Below are 23,222 nucleotides of genomic sequence, written 5' to 3' on the forward strand. Positions count from 1 at the left end.
TAGTCATCATGTAAAATATCCACAAGTATGGTACAAAACCTCCATGTGTTTCATTTCTAAATCTTAAGATCTAATTTTCGCATTTTACTAAATACTTGGATCATTTTTCATCATACCTCGTCTTCACATCCCGCGTGATGTAGTATCTGTCATGCTTAACAACTAGGTCCTCTTTCCTTTTATAGCAGAAACAAACGGTTAGGTTTCCATCTCTAAGGTTTCTCCTTTCATTTCAAACTTTGCTAGGGCTTGCAAACCCTAGATACCAAGACCTATCATTTGCTAGTTGTGAAGTTTTACAACTAGACAATAGAGTTAGATGCAAAACCTTGTAATTTTAAGGTCTACAAGGTCTTGTTAGAAATTGCAAATTCTATTCAAACACTAGATCATTCACATTTATCAATGCATTGTTATCACGCTGCATAACCCTAACAATGTCATTAGATCACAAGTTCTAACATATCATCAAATTCTTTCATGATCCTTTTGTTCCTCAAATGACCATTATGAGCTAGATAGCTTGACATATATCATGAAATGCATTCAACAAACATACATACCTCAGCAACTTTTACCTTATCTCTTGGTTCATCGTCCTTTAAGCTCAGATATTTTGCAAAGATTTTGGTCCCTTCCTTCAAAATTTTCCACAATTGTGGTTCAATCCCAGAATAATTTCTTTTTCAAGTCGGCCTTATGATGATCGCTTCTCATAGTCGATATCCATGCTTTTATACGCTTCAACAAAGATCTATGTTAAGTTGCAATTTTGCTCTATTACATAGGATAGCGCAATCTAAGCTATACTTTCACATATATTATCCTGAGCCTTTTTCATATGCGAACCATTGACAATGACCCCGGGCTATAATATGAGCGAGTCATCGTGCTGCATAAATCGAGATACTATCATAAGAAACGAGTCATACACAATGTGGTGTTGTTAAAATTGGCAACTAGGGCCAAATTCCACCTTAGGACAGCTCATATGATGGAGATGATTATTGCATTGGATTCCTCTTTCGGAGAGGTACAATTTTGATATAAAGATCATCTCATTCTGACAAGCAAAAATGGAATTATGAATTTATTTCTCCTATGGACAAATTGTCAAGGTCGGCTCCAGTGAAATGTAGGCTCATGAAGCCCAACAGATGTGTCTTTTCATCCTCAACGAAGTGTATAAATAGGAGAGACCTTTCTCTCATTTGGACATCATCTCATCACAACTTCTTCTCTCTCTTGATTGGGTCATACAACATTGGAGGCTTCTCTCTTCTTCGCACATGTGGCTGGGCAACTCTCTCTCTACTTTGCACATGTGGCAGGAGGCCGAGTTTTTCTGGGCAGATCGAGCCGAAATTTCAGAGCGTTGACCAAGGGAAGTTTGACCAGCGTTGACCTTAGTTTTTGGGCCATAATTTTGATTTTTCTAGGCCGCATTTATTGGCACAGAAATCAAGGCATTTGGAGTGGTTTGACCAACGTTGACTTCAGGTTTGACTGCAGAAATTACAACAGACTTTCTCTCTCCTTTGATTGGGTTTGACTGAAGAATTTGGGTTGATTTGAAGGCCAAATTGAACTGTTGATTGGAGGACATTTTGGGGCATCTTTGACCATCTTTGACTTTCTAGTTAGGGCTGATTTGGCTGCTGATTTGGTAGACCTGTTTTGGGCTTATATTTGTACTCTCTCTCTCTCCACTGAACTATTGAATAATAATAAGAAGATTTGATAAGAGGGTTTCGCCACATTGGGGCTTGTCACTGGCATCCACCACATCTTGTGTCCTCTTGTCTTGCCTTTTCTTATGCATATAATTTTATGTTCTATCTGCATTTACTATCAATGTTTATAAGTTAATGTGATTGCTATTGGATATAATTGGATTTGTCACTGAGTTGCTAAAGGAACATTGAAGTAATTGTCATAAGCATAGAGCATACCATTGTTATCTAAAATTAACAAATGTCAACTTGTAAAAATTGATGGCGCAATGCCACTATGCGCAAACAAGCATACTATCGTGTCATGCCATAGTCACATAACTTCGATGGTGCCACGACAATTACCAAATTTTGAGCCATTGTATTGATACCAACCATAGTTATGCAAGCAAGACAACGATCCGCAGAGTACATGATCACTGTAACCACTATAAATCCATGACCACTTAGAATTTGTGAGTCATTAAATAAGAATGTGACCCAGCAAATGCAATCCCTTGGGATGTTGTAGAGCTTTAATGCAACGATGCCACTTCGGAAAGATTCAAGACCATTTCAATGATGCCATTGTAATGTGTGTCCTTGCTATACAAGGCAGACCACAAAAAAGAGGTGTATTGAATTACTGTACAGGTGTTTATTTTAGCAAACATTTATGCCACCAGGAATGACGAGAACAACCCATACAATGACACTGCCATAGAGTAGTGAGACATCCACAGGGAGATACCAATATCTTATATACTAGAGATGTGTGATCATAGACCACGAAGAGATTACTATAACCAGGACAGAGAATGTGAGCTTCTTACTATAAAGCAAACCCTTGAATTTTTAAAATAGAGCAGATTTTATAGGATCAAATCCTAGTAAGAGTTTTCACAGTCTTCATAAAGTATGTCACTGTAATATTGACAGCGAACCTCGGACTATTAATAGATACGAGCCTTCAATAATTGTAGTTTTCAGGGATACGCCAATACATGAAATCTAAGCCAACAAAAGTGATCATCAAGCTTCCTCCTACAAACTGCCTTAGCTCTGATACCATGTTGGAAATCGGGAGGTTTTCAGTTTATCATTAGATTTCCATTTCATTAGTAATTTCTTGTGAATATTGTTGGCTTCTTATTAATTTTATTTTTTTTCATTCATCAAACAATTACGAAAATACAAGCATGAAGATCACAAAAAAATAGTGAACACAAGATATAGGCTCCAAGCCAGGGCAAAACCCCTCCAAGGGGAAAACCCATAAAATTCTCTTCTTATAGAATCAAATCAAATGAGATATCCAAGACCCATAACCACAAAACTTCCACCTATAGATGCCAAGTCACACCCTTCTTTCTTCCAGCATATTCATCAGCAAGAGACCAATAACAAGAGATATACCAGGGAGAACTTCCACACCTTCCAACTCAAGAAGAAATCATTTCTTCCAAACTTTTGTCCTCCTCATCTTCTCTATCTCTTCTACGATATTTCAAACCAAATCCTCCAAGTATGTGTGCATCCAAATGAGTTCCATCTTCCCTCTATTTATATTGTTCAAAGGGGTGCGAATAGACATGTCCATTGGAGCAAGGCCGACTTGGCATCTAGAAGGGTGTTTGTCCCAAAATTACATTTAAAATTTTCTTTCTTTTTTGCTTTTACAATAGGTCCATAATAGGACTTTTGACTCAAAAACCTAGAAGCATGAAGAACATGCTTGTCTAGAAAAAATAATAATAATTTTTCTTTTTCTTTTTCTATTGCTTTTTACATAAAATACATAATGGTACAATTTATGAAGACCAAACTTAGTTACATTCTCCAACAAGCCTATACACTAAGTAAAGACATGTCACTTTGTGCAACTAAGTTATTATCTTTGTCACCATGTCATTTCCCTTGCCTTCCTTTATAATTTTGAGTGGATAAAGTCTCCACCACCCTAAACACTCATTAAGCCCAATAGTTGATATTGAATTCAATCTCACTAGCAATCAATGGTGGAGATTTATCTAAATCACTAGTGTAATTAAATTACACTTTATTAGACTTTTCAGAACTTAAAATTAAAAGGTTATTCACTTTAATAACTTACTTTAATAAAGTGAATTACAAAATAGAAGGGACTTTAAACAACTTCACGCGCGTTTGACACAAAAATTGTGTAGAAGTTCTTGTTCGAGCTATAATCATCAACAAACCAATGGGTCCTTGGGCAAACCCTACACTAGCTATGGTGGAAAAGTAAACACTTGAACCTAACAGGTTTTTGGGCAAGTGGGGCCATAAAATTCACTAGGATAAGTTGTATTATTGAACCAAATGAAACAGCAAGGAATAAAACCAAAGAAAGATAGAATCGTTGAACTACAGGACAAATAAGATTCTTCAAACCATAAGAATGCACGACGAGTCCATGCAAATGGTTTGGTTAAGATATATCATTTACCACTGAAGATACGAATGGGACCTAACCATACATGCCCTTCAAGTGATCCAAGATTAAATGAAGTATCATATATAAGTACTAAATGTCTACTCCTTAAAGAGATTCTTGATGAGGTATTAAATGGTCCCCTTAATGTTATATTATTATAAAATCATAACATAATAGGACTCTTAAAGGATTTAAACTTAACATGAAATGACACCACAATATTTTAATTTAAAGCATGAAGACAAGGGAAGGGATGAATGCTCATAGTTAAGCAAGGACACTTAGCAATTAACTCTAGGGAATATCCCACTCAATTGGAGTAAGTCTACAAAGGTCATGACTCTATACTAAAGTAAACCATCAAGCTACAACTCCATTTGGATAACATTTCCTTGAACTAACTAAGTTACAAGCCCACTAGAAAGGTAGCCCATGGGATGGCAACAATTAATGAAAACTTAGAACTATAGATGATTGATAGTTACAACTTGTAGTTGAATTATCATGATCATAGAAGAAGTTTGAGAGCCAATTGCTATAAAGCAACTACCTACATTTTATTAGGTAGCTAACTATAAATGTAATAAAATTGTGATTGATCCACACTTTAGCATTGTTCTATATCACTATGAGATGTTGAGATAGTATATGTTGCTTCATGTTTTTTTATGATATGTGTGAATCAATTTAGCAATATAAACTCATTTGTAAATTTTATGAAAGAATGTGAGATCAATTATGAGTCAATCAAAAACACGATTTTGTTGGTCCCTTCGTTTTTGGAGTAGGGGGGCGTGGTACAATTAATATGTTGAAAATAGTAGCGAGAAAGGTCTTCTTGACTTGTGCCTTAGTCAAGAAAGACCTCGATCAATCCTTCTTTAGCATGCACAAGTTCGAGGACGAGTTCATGGAGCAGTTAACTCATGCGAAGAAATTGGAGGCTTAGTTTTGTTGTTCTCCAAGTGCGAGTTTATATTTGGAAAAAGACGAGTGAGAGCCTCAATGTCTAATTGAGGCAAGGACGAGTTAGAAGAGTCAGTTTGCTCAGTTAACAAATTAATCACAAGTCTGAGTTCTAAAAATTAACTTTCCAATTATAGCATGAGTCGAAAGGCTTAAAAGGAGGATGAAGGCACATCATTGTATCATAATTGTGAGCACGAGTTTGTGTGAGAGCTTGTTGTAGGAACAATGTATCAAGGAGGAGCATGTACGCAGATCACAAAGATAATTTTCCTTGCAGAAGTGTGTTAAGATTTAGGAGTTAATTCCTAAATAATATGAGCCTCTCTAGCACTAGGAAATAGAAAGAAGGTTGCGCGACGAATAGGGGTTGAGTCGAGTTCTTGTGTGTGATTGTGTTTATTTATCTCTATTTCTATTATGTTGCTTATCTATCATAGAGAAATCCTATATCTTGGTGCAACAAATTTAGTTTCAGATTTGTTCATTCAAGCAGTTGCAGGATTTCAGAGAATTTCTATAGAATATAGCATAACACATGGGCAACCACAACTACACCACACGGATTTAAAAAAAAAAAAACCAATTCAAATGTATACAAGAACAAGAGAAAAAGAGGAATCTTCTATTTTGTAGCTAATTTCAACTAACATTTACTAAGCATGTGATGAAATGTATTTAAGAAGCCGAATAGTTAGTTAAGTTAGGGTTTTGGCATGGCAAATAATGAACACTAATCTAAAATGTACAAGTAGCCCCTAGCGATTATGAGTCCATCAAGTTATTGTCTAGTCCATTATGGCTAAGTTAGTTTGCACTCTAGTTGCAGATAAGATGATGGACTCGATGATCATTATTTTTGGAGTAATGAAAGAAACCCATTTGTTTATCAAGACTCTTATTATATATGGATGATTGGTATGTGGCTAGCTCTTTTTACTTTCTATTACAATAAATAGAATAAATATGAATGTTTATACATATTATGGAGTTGCAGAGTTGTAGAGTAGATCGAATGGTAAAACCCTTTACCTAGAATCTACCTCCCTACATTATTCTTGGCTTGTGCTTTGGGTGAGACTTTCCTTTTACAGGGATCTAGAATTAGCAATAGACTACACCGAACCTTTTTTTGACACCTAAGTGGACCCTAGTCTACCAAATAGAGCCAAAACATTCAAGATAATATTAATGTAAGAGTTAATCAAAACCACAAATGAGAAATTTATTAATCAGACAGTAACTCTAGTAATGACTTACAAGAGTTGCCACTTGAAACAAAATAAAGTCCTTATCTGATATGAAAGAGTTACTAGACTTTATGACGCGGTGATTTAATTAAGGTCTCAAGAAGAATACAATTTGATTAGAAATGACGACAAAGACAAGCAAATAAAAGGAAATATTGACATAAGTAAGAATAATTACACCTGTAACACCACAATCCAAAACTTGGCTAATGTTCGTGAACAAGTCAAAGGAAAATATTTCACATGCTAAGAATAAATTCCACCTATAACACCACAATCCAAAAACTTTGCTAATGTTAGTGAACAAATCAAGGAAATATCACACATACTAAGAATAATTACACCTATGACACCACAATCCATAGACACAACTAATGTCAAAGGAAAAATAAAGATGATAAGAAAATAGACAATATCTCTAATAAAGTAGTGTCTACAACAATGACCAAGGCCCCTTTAAATGTGTCAACATATATGACTATATATGAAGTTGCCCCAAGATTAAAAATGTACAAAAATATGCCTATATGATTATTTCAAAGCATTAAAAACATTGGCAAACAACCATCAACCCTAGACTAATCAAACAACAAAACGTATTTATCCCTTGCTTTGAAAATGGCACATAAACATTTGCACACAAGATTCAAACAATGGTATCAAAACCAAAACTAGAACCAAACAAACCAAAAGTCAAATTGGGACCAACCCAAAAGCATCCAAAAAAACATTTTGAACAATTAAGCATCAATTAATGAGGGTTGGATGAGGGTCAAGAGATCTAATCCAAAGTTGAACCAAGCATTTCAAATAAGCATCGGTCTGGATTAGAACCAAACAATTCAATAACCAACTTAGCCAATTTGGGACAAAACTAGCCAACTGGTCCAATTCAGACTCCACAAGGCATGAATGGGTCTAAACTCTAGACATATTGATTCTAATAACATTGGTTTCAAACTAATCCTTATCATCATTTGTATAATTAACAAGATGATGGCATTGTTGTCATTGATGGCAAAGGAACAGCAAGGTTTGCTTAGTATACTTGATGACTTGGTATGCTTGAGATGAAGGTGATGACAAAGAACATCAGGATCAGCAAGAGGTATTGTTAAAATTGGCAACTAGGGCCAAACTCCATGTGGGTCACCTCATTTAAGGTAGCTGAAATTTTTCCTAGATTCCTCTTTTCGAGAGGTGTAGGATTGATCTAAAGATCATCCGATTCTGACAAGTATTTATGGAGATATGAATTTATTTGTATTTACTTGACAAATTGTCAAGGTCGGCCACCAGTGAAATGTGCGGCACACATGCCCAGTGAATCATATAAATACAAGAGAGATTGATTCATTTTCTCATCATCTCATCTCACTCATTCTTCTCTCTCTCCTTAGCTTTGGGTTATACAAGGAGCAGCTCACACGTGGGAAGAAGGAGGACGCATTAGGGCAAGGAGGATGCTGAAAGGACACTGAAGATCTCTTTGACCTGCATTGACCAAGCGTTGACTCATCAAGGGTGCAGTTTTGGTGTGGCTGCCTCTCCTAGGCAGGCTGCAAATTTTGGCACAAAAATCGAGGCAATCCGTCCACAGCTGTCACCAGTGTTGACTGCCCTAGTTTTGGGCAGCAAGTTGACTTCAGTCAACAGCAGTTTGACTGTGTTTTTGGGGCTGTTCAAGGACTGTTTCTTCAGGTTGTTCGAGGGCTAGTTGACTGGAAATTGACCAAGCACATTGGAGGTCAATTTCAACTCGTTTGACCAAGTTTGACTTTGCTGATATAAAATTACAGAATTCCGATTTTGTACTATTTCTCTTCGCTGAACTATTGAAGATAAAAGAAAATTTGATCAAAGGGTTTCCCACATTGGGGTTTGTCCCTGGCTAGTCGCCACATCTTGTGTCTCTTGTCTTGGCTTGTTTTTTGTTGATCGTTTAATGTTCTATCTGCACTTTAATTAATGTATATGTGATTGCTAATCTGTGGCTAATAAAAAGAAAAGAAGTAAACTGCTCTAAGCATAGAACATACCATAATTTAACAGGTATGCATGTTGTCATTGATGGCAAAGGAACAACAGGAGAAGTAAGGTATGTTTGATGCTTGTGAGCAGCAAGGTAGACCAGATAATGTTGCAGAGATTATTATGTAACAATGATCAATTGAAGAGGTGCAAGGCAAGGCTTGTTATTGGACTGCTTGCATATGCTTATGATGTTATGTTACTATATTGTTAATCACTGTTATGCTTGATGGAAAAGTATGTTGCAAGGTATGTTGCAGGCTATGTTAATCAAATTGTTGAGCTTGTGATCTTGAGGTATGCTTGTGATGCTTGAGATGTTGATGAGTTGGTGACAGATGTTGGCTTGCTTATGTTGCTATATGCATATGATGGTTGAGCTGAGATGTTGTGATGCAAGGCAAAGGCAAAGGTATAAGGCAAAGACAAAGGAAAAGGCATGAAGAATGTTGTTATGCTTGTAATGTTGTGATGTGTTATAGTTGTTGATATATTACTAATGTATGTTGTGAAGGCTATCACTGTTATGCTTGTTGATCTAATCATTACAGGTGGTTGAAAATAATATTTGGTGAAGCATTTATTTATTTTAATATTCATGATCTCTAAAGGTGTGAAACGAATGAGTGGAATGCTAAGAGACAAGTCTTTTCACTTCATATTCGTGTTTGGAATACCAACGGCCATCAAAACTTGTTTATAAAATGTGTGAGGCCGCAAAGCTATATGGTTAGAGAATGTAAGAACTGATTGTAGAATTGCTCATTAATTACCGGTACACAGAGAGAGAAGATGTGAAGCAAATTTTAGGAGAAGAAGGAACTGAGACAGAAATAGAGGTATGCAGAGTTATAGACTAGGTAAACCAGCATGTTATTTTCGGTATGTATTAGGGGATTGTAGTCTCCTTTCAAGTTGTAGGTTGATAAAGCACAAGTTGTAGCATGTTGAGATAGGAGCCTCCTGTGGGTTGAAGCCTGCAGAAAATATATGGGAGTTGGAGCTTCCTTGTAAGTTGTAGCTTGCAGAAAAATCGAGGTAGCAACCTCCTGTAGGTTGGAGCCTACAGAAAATCAGATGTAATAAGGGAATAAGAGATTTCCTTTGCATCACAACAATAATAAAGTTGTGGTTTTCTCCCTTTATGGGTTTCCACTTATTTTTGGTGTTCATATGTGATGTTTTGATGGGCTGATGCGATGTTTTGGTTCACATATTTCTTGTTGTTCAAATATTAAATCCGTTGTTCATAATGTATTAAATTGGTCATTTAATCAGTTAAAAAATAAATAAATTCAAGGGCACGCCAAGGTTTGGCGTGGGTTGTGTTTTGTAGGAAACAACACCCAGGATTTATAGAGTCAATTTGATGCTTTTGGATGGCGAACTTTGCAGTTTTTGTGCTTTTGAGTGGTGGAAATTGCCGCAGAAATAGAAAGTTGAGTATAAGAAATTAATGGTTGAATAGTTGCAGAGTTTATAGAGTCACTTACCATTACGCTAGAGAGGTCGTCTCTTTGGTCCGATGACATGAATTTGATAGTTGGAGGGTGATTTAATGTACTTGTCTATTTCTTGTGTTTCTCAAAAGTGGCTCATGAGGAAGGTCTAAGAAAATTCCAGCTGATTGAAGGCTATTCTAGCATTGGCAATAGTATATAGGAAAACTCAATGGAAGGAAAAGGCCATCTGCACTTAATGCTCACTATAAGTGTTAAAGTTAAGTTCTCAAGCCAACAAGGATACCAAGAAGACAATATCTGTCTTTTGAATGATGCTAGTTTGTTGTTCCACAGGTGTCTTACCACCACAAAATTTGATTGTTACGATGAGTTAATTGTACTCGCCTTAAGTTTGCTTCTGCTACGTGTTGAAATTCTACTAGAGCAGTGACTAGAATAGTTTTTCAAAATTTGATGGCTACTTCTATTGATATAAACAATTACTTCATTATCCTTTCATCAATAAGAAGATATACATGAAAAACTTCAACCAATGATTCTTCAACAAGGGCAGTAAACAGAGATCACAATGAACAGTAGATAATAAGAGACAAGACACCAAGATTTAGGCTCACAGCGAAGGCAAAACCCACTCAGGGGAAAACCCAAAAACTTTCCTAACGAGAGAGATTCTGTCCATCAATAGTACATTAAATGTTCCAACAAAGTACCTATCAAAGTCTTAATCAAAATTGAGAGAGATGTTACTTCTGTCCAATAGACTGATCTGCACAAGGAGGCCAAAACTAGGCCTGAGGTAACTGCAACAGAGGGGCCGAAGTCTTCACTGTAATACCCAACAAACTGAGGAGAAGAAAAGTCAAGAAAATTCTCGGTCAACTTCAGATATATGTCACAAGAGAGAGCGAGCTTGATTCTGCACTCTTCGGCCCAAATAGAAGTGTCAAAAACAAAGGTAACAAATGATCCTTGTCACTGTAGCACGAGCCCTTTTTGACCAATCAAACAACAGTCAAAAGTATACTTGAAATCTTCTTCGTACCCTGAAATGAAGGCCAAATTCACGTGTAAATGCAGACCAATTCATTGAACTTTTGATGATCCAAAATGAGACTGATCGATGCCCTATTTATAGTGGTTGTGTGAGGGCTAATTAGCCCTAATAGGCCCGACTTGTCATCCATCAAATGAGCCGACTTGAGAGGCTAGTTATGAGTCGACTTGTGGTGACAAACTATTAAATTCTCCTTTATAATTTGATGAAATGCTGACCATAGCTACTACATATTTCAACACTACATATCATGCATTAGTGTTTTAACTTTTAATGGCCCGAAGGGTGAACACATCTGTGACATTCCCTTCCTGGGCTGAATTTCCTGGTGATTAAGAGAAGACTTCCAATGCCAACTATCATGGATATTAAGAAGGTTTTCAATTGGGCAAAACGATTCTCCACGAAATCTGTAAAAACTTTGGGTTATTGTTGTGCGTTATATATATGTTGGTTGTATTTATTGTTATATGCCATGTTATTGTTTCCAAGTTGATGGGCAATATTCATTTTATTTAGCCATATCTTCCACATCCCCTAAACCTTGTGGTCACAAAGAAACCACGCAGGGAAATGTTTCAGTGGGATCACCAGCGATATGTGCAATGAGACTCGTAATATATTCGAATTCCATGGAAAAGGGCATCACAGGAATGTTTCAATCAATTTTAATGGTTTGTTTCTTTTTGAGTTTCATTCCTTGTGGAACTATGAATCCAAAAATTTCAAGTATAGAGCGAAAATCCTCACACTAGGTAGTGACCATCTTCAGAAAGGGAATTTTACAACTTTCAAGAAGGGTTATTATTTCTTGGATAACATGTAACATGTGAGTTATCTTTCAAAGAGATTTTGGATTATCTTTGAAAGTAGCCCATTGGCCTGTAGGGCATATTGTAAGTATGTGTCATAAGGATTATACTTCCCTTGCAAGTTTTGTGCTCAATTCGTGGTATTCACAAAGAAAGGTAAAGGAGGAGATGCCTACTCATATTCCAAGGGCTTGGGTGCCAAAGGTCGATTCAAGTTTCAATTCCAATCAATTGTTCATTTTGGACTAGCATATAGGGCAGTGGTAATTCTACGGAGAAATTGCATTGTCAGCCTGAACAATGGATGGAGGTTGTTGCAAATGTAGACGTTGGAGATACAAATTATGTAACATGAACAGAACAGTGTGATGATTGAGAAGCATTTCTCTTTGATCTAGTAGAGGGTTCTGTTGTTTCATCGTTTAGAAGCTCGTACATTAGTGGTAACAAGAGTATGGAATCATCCAAAGGAAAGTTGCATGATCACATCCATTGTTGGTAGCATAGTTAGAGTTTGAAAGAATTGATGGTTGTTATTTTTCTTCACCTTGCTCTTTGCTTGCTTTCCTGAACATGTTCATTTCTTCAATATGAAGAAAGGAATAGAGAGAGCAGTTATCTAATCAATCTAAGAGATCTGATCAGAGGAGGGCTATAATGATGTCAATGACTAAAATTCAAATCAGAAATGTATAATGCATGGATGCATTTTATTTGCTAAATTCATTTGTCGGATGCCTTTATGGGTCAGACTTATTTCAAATGGAAGACTAAATGATGCTTACTTTCTCCGGCGGAGATTTCCTAAACCTTTTGGAGCTTAACCATGTAATCTGATAGTAGCTTGTTGCAAAGTTGATAATGAATTTGTACTAAAGCAGTAGAGGATTTATGTAATCAATGGATATCCCCTTGATATCTTTCATTGATGATCCAAGTGGATATTGGTGGCCACCCACCTATTCCACCTAGACCTCCCGCTGGTTTCATCAGTTTCTTTGATTATAACACAATTTATTATTTTTAGCAATTTTTTGGGTCTTGGACTTCCGGAGTTGTTTTGACCCCCTAAACAGCATTTTTTTTTAGATCCACAACAAGCCCATAGCCTATGGCTACCGCAAATGTTGTAGCACTTGGAGAGACCTTTCTAACAAGGTATTGTACGTGCCAAACGGAGATCATATGACCATGTTATGACCCCAAGAAGTTGGTTGTCCAACTAACCCCAACAAGGCCCACAAACTCTTAATGTTCCATCTCCTAGGGTTAGGGTTTTGGTTGTTTAGGGTTTCCCTTTGTTGTTCAATAATAAAAAGGCTCTTGAGCCTCATTGTAACACAATTCAAAGGCATGTAGTTGCCACATCTCTTCTCAGAGATAAGCTACCATCGCCCGAGCTAGTTTATTTCCATTCTGTATGTAAGCATCTTTCAGTTCTTTGATATTAATGAAATGAAGATTTGTTTCTGTTGCATCTTTGTGTTTATGTTTATATTTGTATTATGTTTTGTTACTGCATAAGTCTGAATCGGTGGTATCAAAGCGGTCTGCCCTTTCTCTGTTTTTCTTTGCATGTCCCCAATGAGGTCGGGGTATAAGGAGTTGGGACTTGCACTGGTTGAGCCTTTGCAAGACTGGCCCCGCCAACACCGATAACCTCCCATGGCAGAAGAAAAGAAAGATGAGGGAGCCGGAGACCCTATCAAACCGTTGCTCGAAGAAGCCCTCAAGTGACAGAGGAACGAAATGATGGATAACTTTGCCTAGATCCTTCGGCGGATGCTAATCGGCAACACATCTTCATCCAGCAGTCACCTTGGAGACATTACTCCCTTCAAGGTACAAGTTAACTTCGATATCCCTATATTCGAAGGTCAAATAGATGCAGATATTGTAGATAAATGGCTAAATCTGTTGGAAGGTTATTTTTCAGTCCATAGTTTCTCCGATGGGGAGAAGATTACTTTTGCACTGCTTAAAGTCGCCCCCCATGTCAAGGACTGGTGGGAAACTTACTGTGAGAGACAGGCTGAGGAACCCTCTCTGTTTTCAGTCGTACCCTCTTGGAACTCTTTCCAAGATGTTATCAAGGAACAATATTACCCTATTGGGAGCTATGACAAGAAGTAAATGCAATGGACTATGCTACAGCAACAAAGGGATCAAGATGTTCATGAGCCAACGAATATTTTCCATACCCTCTGCACAAAGTTGGGTATCAAAGATTCTGAGAAACATCTGATGCTCAAGTACTGCGATTGTTTGCACAAATAAATTCAGGAGGAAATGCAGTGTATGGACATCTCCTCGCTTGGTGCAGCATACTAGTATGCTGCCAATATTGAGCAAAAATTCAAGCAAAAGAAGTGAGACTTTGGATTTGTAAACCCAAAGCAGAGCAAAGGCACCCCCAAGCCACAGAGCAAAGGCCGCAACCCCCCAAGATAACTCCTCGAAGCCACAAGCCAAGAATAATGAGAAGGCTAAGGACACCAGCAAGTGGTGTGAGTTCCATAAAACTCCCACTCACAACACGAACGAATGTCATGCAAAGCAGGCGCTGGTGGCCAAGCTAAAAGACTCTGAGACGGATGCATGCTCCAATTCTAATCCGAAACCCAACAAGGGAACCAACAAGGGAAAGCAGATCATTGACGTAGAGCCCACTAAGACGGTAGCCACCACCAAGCTCCAAAAGGCAAAACCTGAGGATCCAAAGGAGAGGGAGCACCTCTTCCACTTGCAGATGTGGGTAAAGGGTTCGCCGATGCAATTCATCGCTGACAATGGGACCCAGAAGAACCTGATCTTAGCTGAGGTCGTTAAGAGATTGAAGCTGCCAACAACACTGCACCCACTGTTGTACACCATCGAGTGGCTCCACCAAGGGCGAGACCTTTGTGTCCATCAATAGTGTTGTCTGCCCTATAGCATCAAGCCCTATACAAATAAGGTATTGTGCGATGTTGCCCCTCTCGAAGTGTGTGATGTTTTATTAGCTCATCCATACCTATGGAAGCGTCATGATGTATATGAATCCAGGCCTTGTTCTGTTTTATTACTTTGGGTCAAAAATTGTACAGGATACCAAAGGTAGCGTCGCCTATCGCCTTTACCCTGATCTCTCCTAAACAAAGCAATAAGATCATTTACCAGACCAGGAAATTTGTCTTCCTTATGATTCGCCCTCAGAGCAAGAGGAAGATTGTGGCCACATCCACAGCCTCCAAACAGGGCTCCTCCGCACGGCAGCAGCAAATGGACAAGATCGTGGAGGAGTATAGGGACATCTTCACCTCACCCACCAGGGTACCCATACACTTTAGGTCAAGCACTCCATTGATCTGACCCCGGGCACGTAGCTACCCAATGGACCTATCTACCGACGCTCTTTTTTGGAGAACAATGAAATCAAGAGGCAGATTCAGGCGCTGTTACAGAAGGGTTACATCAGGTCAAGTTCATCACCCTATGTGAGCCCAATCGTGTTGGTACAGAAGAGGGAGGAACCTGGAGGCTCTATATTGACTATTAGGCAGGCGCTAAATAAGATCATTGTCCAGAATAGGTATCCAATCCCACAGATTGATGACCTTTTGAACCAGCTCAATGGGACCAAATATTTCAGCAAGATTGACTTGAAGTCCGATTATCGCCAAGTGCCAATCGAACCCTCCTATATGTGGAAAACTGCCTTCAAATCCAAGGAGGGCATTTTCAAATGGCTAGTCATGCCTTTCGAGTTGACAAATGCCCCGACAACCTTCATGAGGCTAATGGATGACATCTTGAGGCCCTTCACCAAATTGTCTGTGGTAGTGTATTTGGAAGAAATCCTTATCTTCAACTAGAGTTGAAAAGAGCACCTACACCATATTCGACAAGTCCTCCAAACCCTGTGACAACACAAGTTGTGTGCCAATTTGGAGAAGTGCACTTTTGGTATGACCCATGTTCAATATCTGGGGTACATCATTGATGAGCAGGGTCACAGGGTGTGCCCAGCCAAGATACAACTTATTCAGGATTGGCCAGCCCCAACCACTCTAACAGACCTCCGCAACTTTCTAGGTCTTGCCAGTTTCTATCAAAAGTTCGTGTTGGCATTCTCTCACATCACTTGGCCTTTGAGTCAAGTAACCAAGGGTGGAGCGAAAGCAAAGTTTTTTGGTTTGAATCCCAGCAATAGGCATTTGTCGAGTTGAAGAATTGCCTTTGCTCTGCATCGGTGAGCACATTACCAAACCTGCAGAAACCATTTGAAATTGAGATAGATGCCTCCGACTATGTTATTGGTGCAATTCTAACCCAGCAGGGGCATTTAGTGGCATATCACAATGAGACACTTTCAGATGTAGTTTGAAAGTATCCCAACCTATGACAAAGAGATGTATTCCATTGTGCAACTCTGTCGACAATGGAAGCCTTACATTCTGGGGAAGGAAACAGTCATCCACACAGACCACCAACCCCTTCAGTTCATACAGACACAAGGAAAGTTGTTGAACGATCACCATCAAAAATGGTCCACATGTCTGCAACAGTTCCATTTTAACATTAAGTACAACAAGGGCAACACCAGTAATGTTGCATACTGCCTCAACTGACTGTCGGTTATGTCGTTGACCATTGTGCTCAACTCTTATGGACACGAGACCTCGAGATGGCCGCACCTTTACAAGAGTGATCCAAAATTCGGCACCACATACCAGATGCTCCTGGAAAGCAAGCAAGTTCCAGACTTTCACCTTCGGGACACACTGTTATGTCGACTAGGACACCTCTATGTTCCTTCAAGCGAGCGTGCCAAGATGATTTGGGAGGCGCACTGCAGTCCGGTCACTGGACATTTTGGGGTAGAAAAAAGCAATAGCAGTGGCAGCGGTGTACAAGTATTTTTATTGGCCGAACCTTCGACAGGATGTTGGGAAGTACATCAAATCCTAAACTACCTGCACCATTGCCCAACCTACAATCAAGAAGCAAGCCTGTATACTCCTCTGCCTACTCCTAGCTGGCCCTGGGAATCCATCTTGTAAAGTTTTGTAGATGTTCTATGCTAAGAGCAATTTCACTTTTCTCACAGCAATCATACAAGTAGATAAGCAAAATGCAGATAGAACATATAAGCAGATCTTACAGAAGACAAATCAGAAACAAGAAAAATGTATGTGTTTGTTTCGGCGGTCAACAGGATGCTTCAACCAGCAAAGTCTCCTTTGGTCAGCCAGCCCAGCATGTGTCACAACAACCCTCCAACCAGTAGATGAGTCAACCCAAGTCAGTTCTACAAAAGTCAACGCTGTCCTGAAAAGTCAACGCAGGGGCAGCAAGCTAAAAGTCAACGCAGCAGCAAAACGGTCAACCCTTTGACCTCGATTTTTGTGCCAGGTAGTATGGCCTTCAAAAATCGAACCTCCCACAAGTTTTCAGCTTGTTTGGTCAACGCTGGTCAAACTTCTGCGAAACCCTAGCAGCAGAAACCCTAGCAGCAGAAAAATCCTCTTCGTCCTTCCCACGTGTGGCTGAAATTCGTCCTCCAGGTAGCTCGTACTTTTTAGGATGAGAGAGGAAGATGTGAGTTGTTTTTTTTTTGTGTTCAAATTCTCTCCAACTTTTCCTGTATATATATATCCATCAATGAGGGTGTGTGACACATCTGTTGGGCATGTGAGCCTACATTACAAAACTGGCTGACCTTTGCACATATATTTTATTAAGAATAATAAATTCAAAATATAAGTTCTGCTCATCGGATTAAGACTATTTTTATATGGATTTTACACCTCTCAGAAAGAGGAATCCAACAAAAATATTAGCCTCTTAATCTGAGCATCAGAACATGGAGTTTGGACCTAGTTGTCCAAATTTAACACTCCCTCTCAACTAGGGAGAACTCGATCTATTAGTGCAATTAACATCGTGAGTCATCCCGCCGAAACTTGCTTTGCTGGCTTATTTATTTCAGAACAGAAGTGGGTCAGTCACAAAGACATCATTCCCCGACTGACATAATCAGTCCAGAGGTCCCAGACCTCACAAATCTTGATCCCAGATCAAGTGGTTGGACCATGCCATCCTAGATAGAGAGTACGGCAATCTCTGATGCGTCCATCAGTCTTTGCTAATAGTCTCTAGCTTTTCCACACCTCATTGGCCAAATGAGAGGTACTTCCCATGAGCCCTGAACTCAATGGGTAGGATGCATACGGGGCACAGATTAAATGAGTGGCGAACCAGCTCAATAATCACAAGGGTGGGGCAGAAGCATTATGAGTGCTTATAGCTCCGAGAAGCTATCCCCAAAGCCCCCCAGAGCTCCCAGAGCTCATTGTCCAACAGGACCCACATCATAGGGTCTTTTCACGACACCAAGACTCTCACGGAAGGTTAGGAACTTGACCTTCCCCAGGGGCTTAGTGAGAATATCCGTGACCTGCTCATCAGTTCCTATATGATCGAGCCTTACGGCGCCTCGCTGTACCATATCCCGGATAAAGTGGTACCTGATATCAATATGCTTGGATCGGTCGTGGAACACAGGATTCTCAGTCATACGAATCCCACTCTGATTATCACAGAGTATTACAGTGGTATCTAGCACATGTTGGAACAGCTCACTAAAGAGCTTCCTCAACCAAACTGCTTCACAACAGGCCATACTAGCAGCAATGTATTCGGCCTCCGCGGTGCTCAAAGCCACCGACTTATGCTTCCTGCTCATCCATGAGATCGAAGCAGAGCCAAGATTGAAACAGCATCCAGATGTGCTCTTACGATCCACCACACTGCCAGCCCAATCGGCATCAGTATATCCCCGGAGTATCACACTCCCGGCAGTGTATCTCAGCCCATGGTTTATCGTGCCCCGAAGATATCTCAAAAGATTCTTGGCACCAACCCAGTGAAAATGATGAGGCTCAACCATCTGTTGACTCAAAGTATTCACTGCAAAACATATGTCCGGACGGGTGTTCACTAAGAACATCAAAGCTCCTATGAGTTGACGATACTCAGTAGGATTGGCCAAGATAGGCCCTGCAGCGCTGCCACTCAACTTCTTAAAGTTGAGTTCCATTGGTGTCGACACGGACTTACAGTCCACCATCCCAAATCTTTCCAGAAGCTTCACAATATACTTTCCTTGAGAAAGGAAAATCTCTCCAGGTCTTTGCCAAACCTCCAGGCCTAGGAAATAGTGCATCAGTCCTAGGTCTTTCATCTCGAACTCAGCAGCAAGCTCCCTCTTACATTGATGAATGAGAGGGTCATCACCTGTCAGGAAGAGGTCGTCCACATACAGCACTAGAATGAGAGGCTTTCCTTCCTCAACCTTAAAGTAAAGGTTTGGATCAGCATTGCTTCGAGTGAAGCCCAGCTTCATCAAGTAACTATCCATCCTCTCATACCAAGCTCTGGGTGCTTGCTTTAACCCATAGAGGGCTTTCTTCAACCTGCAGACATAAGTGTCTCGATCTTGAACTTCAAATCCCAGAGGTTGTTCTACATACACCTCTTCCTTTATTGCACCATGCAGAAAAGCAGTCTTGACATCCATCTGATGAAGACTCCATCCTTGCGTAGCAGCAAGGGCTATGATGGATCGGATGGTGGTATATCGAGCCACAGGTGCAAATATATCGTCATAGTCAATTCCTTCCTTTTGAGAGAAGCCATGGGCAACAAATCTTGCCTTAAACTTTTCAGCACTCCCATCAGATCCATGTTTAATCTTGTAGAGCCATTTAGCGGTGACAACAGATTTGTCCTTCGGTCTCGGGACCACATCCCAGACATCATTCTTCATAATAGCCTCATATTCTTCATGCATAGCATCCTTCCAGACTTGATGCTTGATGGCTTCTTCAAAAGATCCAGGTTCAGATTGTATAATAGTACTCATGGCAGCTAGATACCCTTGGTATCTACACGGCTTCTTGCTTTCTCGGAATGTTCCCCTTGGGGCAGCATGACCCTCAGCATCTTCGAGGGTGTCCCTGAGCCATGATGGCCTCTTTCCTAGAGAAGGGGAAGGATCAATAGGGTCCATTGGCTCTTCAACATCAGGCATAGTCTCATCCTGGGGTTCTTCCAGATTTCCAGGTCTTTCTTCATGGTTTTCTTCAGATCTAGGAAGATCTACTACTTTCTTCAGGGAAGCATCTTCGTCAAAAGTGACATCATGGCTTATCTCTACTTCCTTTGACCAGGTACATAGACTCTATATGCCTTAGAAGTCTCACTGTAGCCCACAAACATTCCTTTCTTCCCAGTAGCGTCCAGCTTACTTCTCTTTTCTTTCGGCACATGAAAATAGACAGGACATCCAAAAATTCTAAAATGTGAGACATCAGGTTTCTTACCAGAGAAAACCTCTTCGGGAGTTTTGGAGTCCAAAGCGGAATGAGGGCATCGGTTTTGAATGTACACAACAGTATTTGCAGCTTCTCCCCACAGAAACTTTGGAAGACCCTGGTCACATAGCATGGCACGGGCAGCTTCCACAATAGTCCTATTCTTGCGTTCAGCAACACCATTCTGCTCAGGAGTATATGCAGTGGTAGTCTCCCTCTTAATGCCAGCTTCTCTGCAAAAGTCTTTGAACTCATTTGACTCATATTCAGTGCCATTGTCAGTCCTCAAAATCTTGATCTTCTTTCCGGTCATATTTTCCACCAAGGCTTTGAAGGTACGGAACCACATGAAAGCCTCATCCTTCTTCTTCAAGAAGTATATCCAGGTTTTGCGAGAGAAGTCATCAGTAAATGTCATATAGTAAGAACATCCCCCCAGGGATGTTACAGGCAACATACCGGAAAGATCAGAATGGACCAGTTGCAATATCTCAGATGTCTTTGTGACACTTGAGGGGAAAGGTCCCCTTGTATGTTTTCCTTCAGCACAGCCCTTACATACACCTTTATGATTATTTCCAAAATCAGGCATCCCTGTCACCACCTTCCTTGCTTCGGGAAGAGCCTTGTAATGAAGGTGTCCAAATCTTCGGTGCCATAGTTCGGTTTGACGGATAGTATCACAAGTCATAGCTCCCAACGGACTCCCTCCAACCTGGTAGAGTGTACCAACTCTAAAACCAATTGAGATAGCTTCCTTGAAGCTCTTCTTCCACATGAGTACCTTTCCATCAGAGAAAGTTACATTGAATCCTTTGTCTTCCATGGCAGATACAGACACAAGGTTCTTCTTCAATTTGGGTACATAGAGTACATCTTGTAGATGGAGGACTTGTCCTTGAGACAAGTGGAGGGTCACAGTCCCGGTCCCTTTCACAGGATAAGTGGCATTATCCCCAAGGGTAATTTCTAGATTAGTATCCCTTTCAACCATGTCAGAAAGTGCTTCCTTGAATCCGGTGATGTGTCTTGAGGCACCACTATCGATTAGCCAGACATCCATAGTGTCGGGCGGAGATGCAGCTGAGAGAGCAGATATTAGAATATACTCATTTCTTTTATCAACAACATTAGACTCCTCATACCTGGTATTTCTGGTCCTTTTAGAAGGTGGATGGTTTCCTTCAAAGTGAGCCTTCCTCTTTCCTTTGGATTTGTCATTTCTTTGATTCCCATTCCTTCGGTTGTTGTTGTTGTCGTCACTATCGGGAGAATTCTTCTGGAAGGGGCATTCTCTAGCATAGTGTCCAGTCCTATGGCAGGTGAAACATTTACCCTTCTTCTTTTGAGTCTAAGTCCTTCCTTTGTCCTTGGAACCACCAGAGTTCTTCTTTCGGGAATGAGCAACATAGGCAGCATTTCTTTCATTATCAAATTCCTTCATCCTTGTTTCTTCTTGCATACATCTAGACAGAAGCTCATCAAAGTTAGGGATGGTATTATTGTTGAGAATGGTAGTTGTGAATACTTGCCATTCATATGGAAGTCCTCCAAGTGCGGTGAGAACCATCTCACGATCAGCTATTGTCTCCCCAATAGCTAGCAGATTGTTCCTGGTTTCGGTCAACTTCATAAAGAAAGTTTGAATAGACTCGTCTCGGCCCTTCTTCATATTCTTCAACTTGTTCTTGAGGAATAGCACTTGGTTCACATTGTTTACTCGGAACATAAGTATCAGTTTGTCATACATCTCCTTGGATGTGCCTAGTTCAGATATGTAGGCAACCAGACTCTTATTTATGGATTCCCTGATCAGCGGTTTTGCTCTGATTTCTCCCTTCTTATACTTGTGTTTAACAGCAACAGAGGCATTTGATGGAGGTTCTTGAATCTTCCCTGTCACATGATCTAGGAGATCATGATCTTCTAATTTGAGATCTAATAACATCTTCCAGGCATGGAAGTCATCACTTCCAGTCAGCTTGTCATTCTCCCTGAATTCAAACTTAGAGGAATCCATTTCCTTCGATGATGATTGCTATAGATAGAGTTTGTCTTCACCTCAGCTCTGATACCATGTAAAGTTTTGTAGATGTTCTATGCTAAGAGCAATTTCACTTTTCTCACAGCAATCATACAAGTAGATAAGCAAAATGCAGATAGAACATATAAGCATATCTTACAGAAGACAAATCAGAAACAAGAAAAATGTATGTGTTTGTTTCGGCGGTCAACAGGATGCTTCAACCAGCAAAGTCTCCTTTGGTCAGCCAGCCCAGCATGTGTCACAACAACCCTCCAACCAGTAGATGAGTCAACCCAAGTCAGTTCTACAAAAGTCAACGCTGTCCTGAAAAGTCAACGCAAGGGCAGCAAGCTAAAAGTCAACGCAGCAGCAAAACGGTCAACCCTTTGACCTCGATTTTTGTGCCAGGTAGTATGGCCTTCAAAAATCGAACCTCCCACAAGTTTTCAGCTTGTTTGGTCAACGCTGGTCAAACTTCTGCGAAACCCTAGCAGCAGAAACCCTAGAAGCAGAAAAATCCTCTTCGTCCTTCCCACGTGTGGCTGAAATCCGTCCTCCAGGTAGCTCGTACTTTTTAGGATGAGAGAGGAAGATGTGAGTTGTTTTTTTTTGTGTTCAAATTCTCTCCAACTTTTCCTGTATATATATATCCATCAACGAGGGTGTGTGACACATCTGTTGGGCATGTGAGCCTACATTACAAAACTGGCTGACCTTTGCACATATAATTTATTAAGAATAATAAATTCAAAATATAAGTTCTGCTCATCGGATTAAGACTATTTTTATATGGATTTTACACCTCTCAGAAAGAGGAATCCAACAAAAATATTAGCCTCTTAATCTGAGCATCAGAACATGGAGTTTGGACCTAGTTGTCCAAATTTAACACATCTCCATGGATTACATGTCAAGCCTTCCTTCTACCAAGCATGGCAACGACTGTGTTTTCATGGTCGTCGATAGATTCTCTAAAATGGTCATTATGGCGGCCTGCAAGAAGAGTATCACAACAAAAGCCACTAGTATGGGTACACTTTGGGATCCCACAGTCCATTATCTCAGATCGAGACAACAAGTTCCTAAGTACAATTTG

At 39.9% G+C, this 23,222-nt stretch overlaps 1 protein-coding gene across 1 annotated transcript in view; it reads right to left on the bottom strand.

The window, feature by feature from the left end:
• Nucleotides 1-10,833: 10,833 nt before the first annotated feature.
• Nucleotides 10,834-23,222, bottom strand: part of LOC149155559 (uncharacterized protein At1g76660-like) — a 54,150-nt gene continuing 41,761 nt past the window's right edge. The window contains 1 exon segment of the mRNA XM_089445711.1: nucleotides 10,834-10,920. Coding sequence (XP_089301837.1) covers nucleotides 10,879-10,920 — 42 coding nt within the window. The 3' untranslated portion in view covers nucleotides 10,834-10,878.

The sequence above is a fragment of the Pinus tabuliformis genome, chromosome 9, assembly GCF_031772625.1.
Source record: "Pinus tabuliformis cultivar Carrire ecotype Pingquan chromosome 9, CPIR1, whole genome shotgun sequence".
NCBI classification, from domain to species: domain Eukaryota; kingdom Viridiplantae; phylum Streptophyta; class Pinopsida; order Pinales; family Pinaceae; genus Pinus; species Pinus tabuliformis.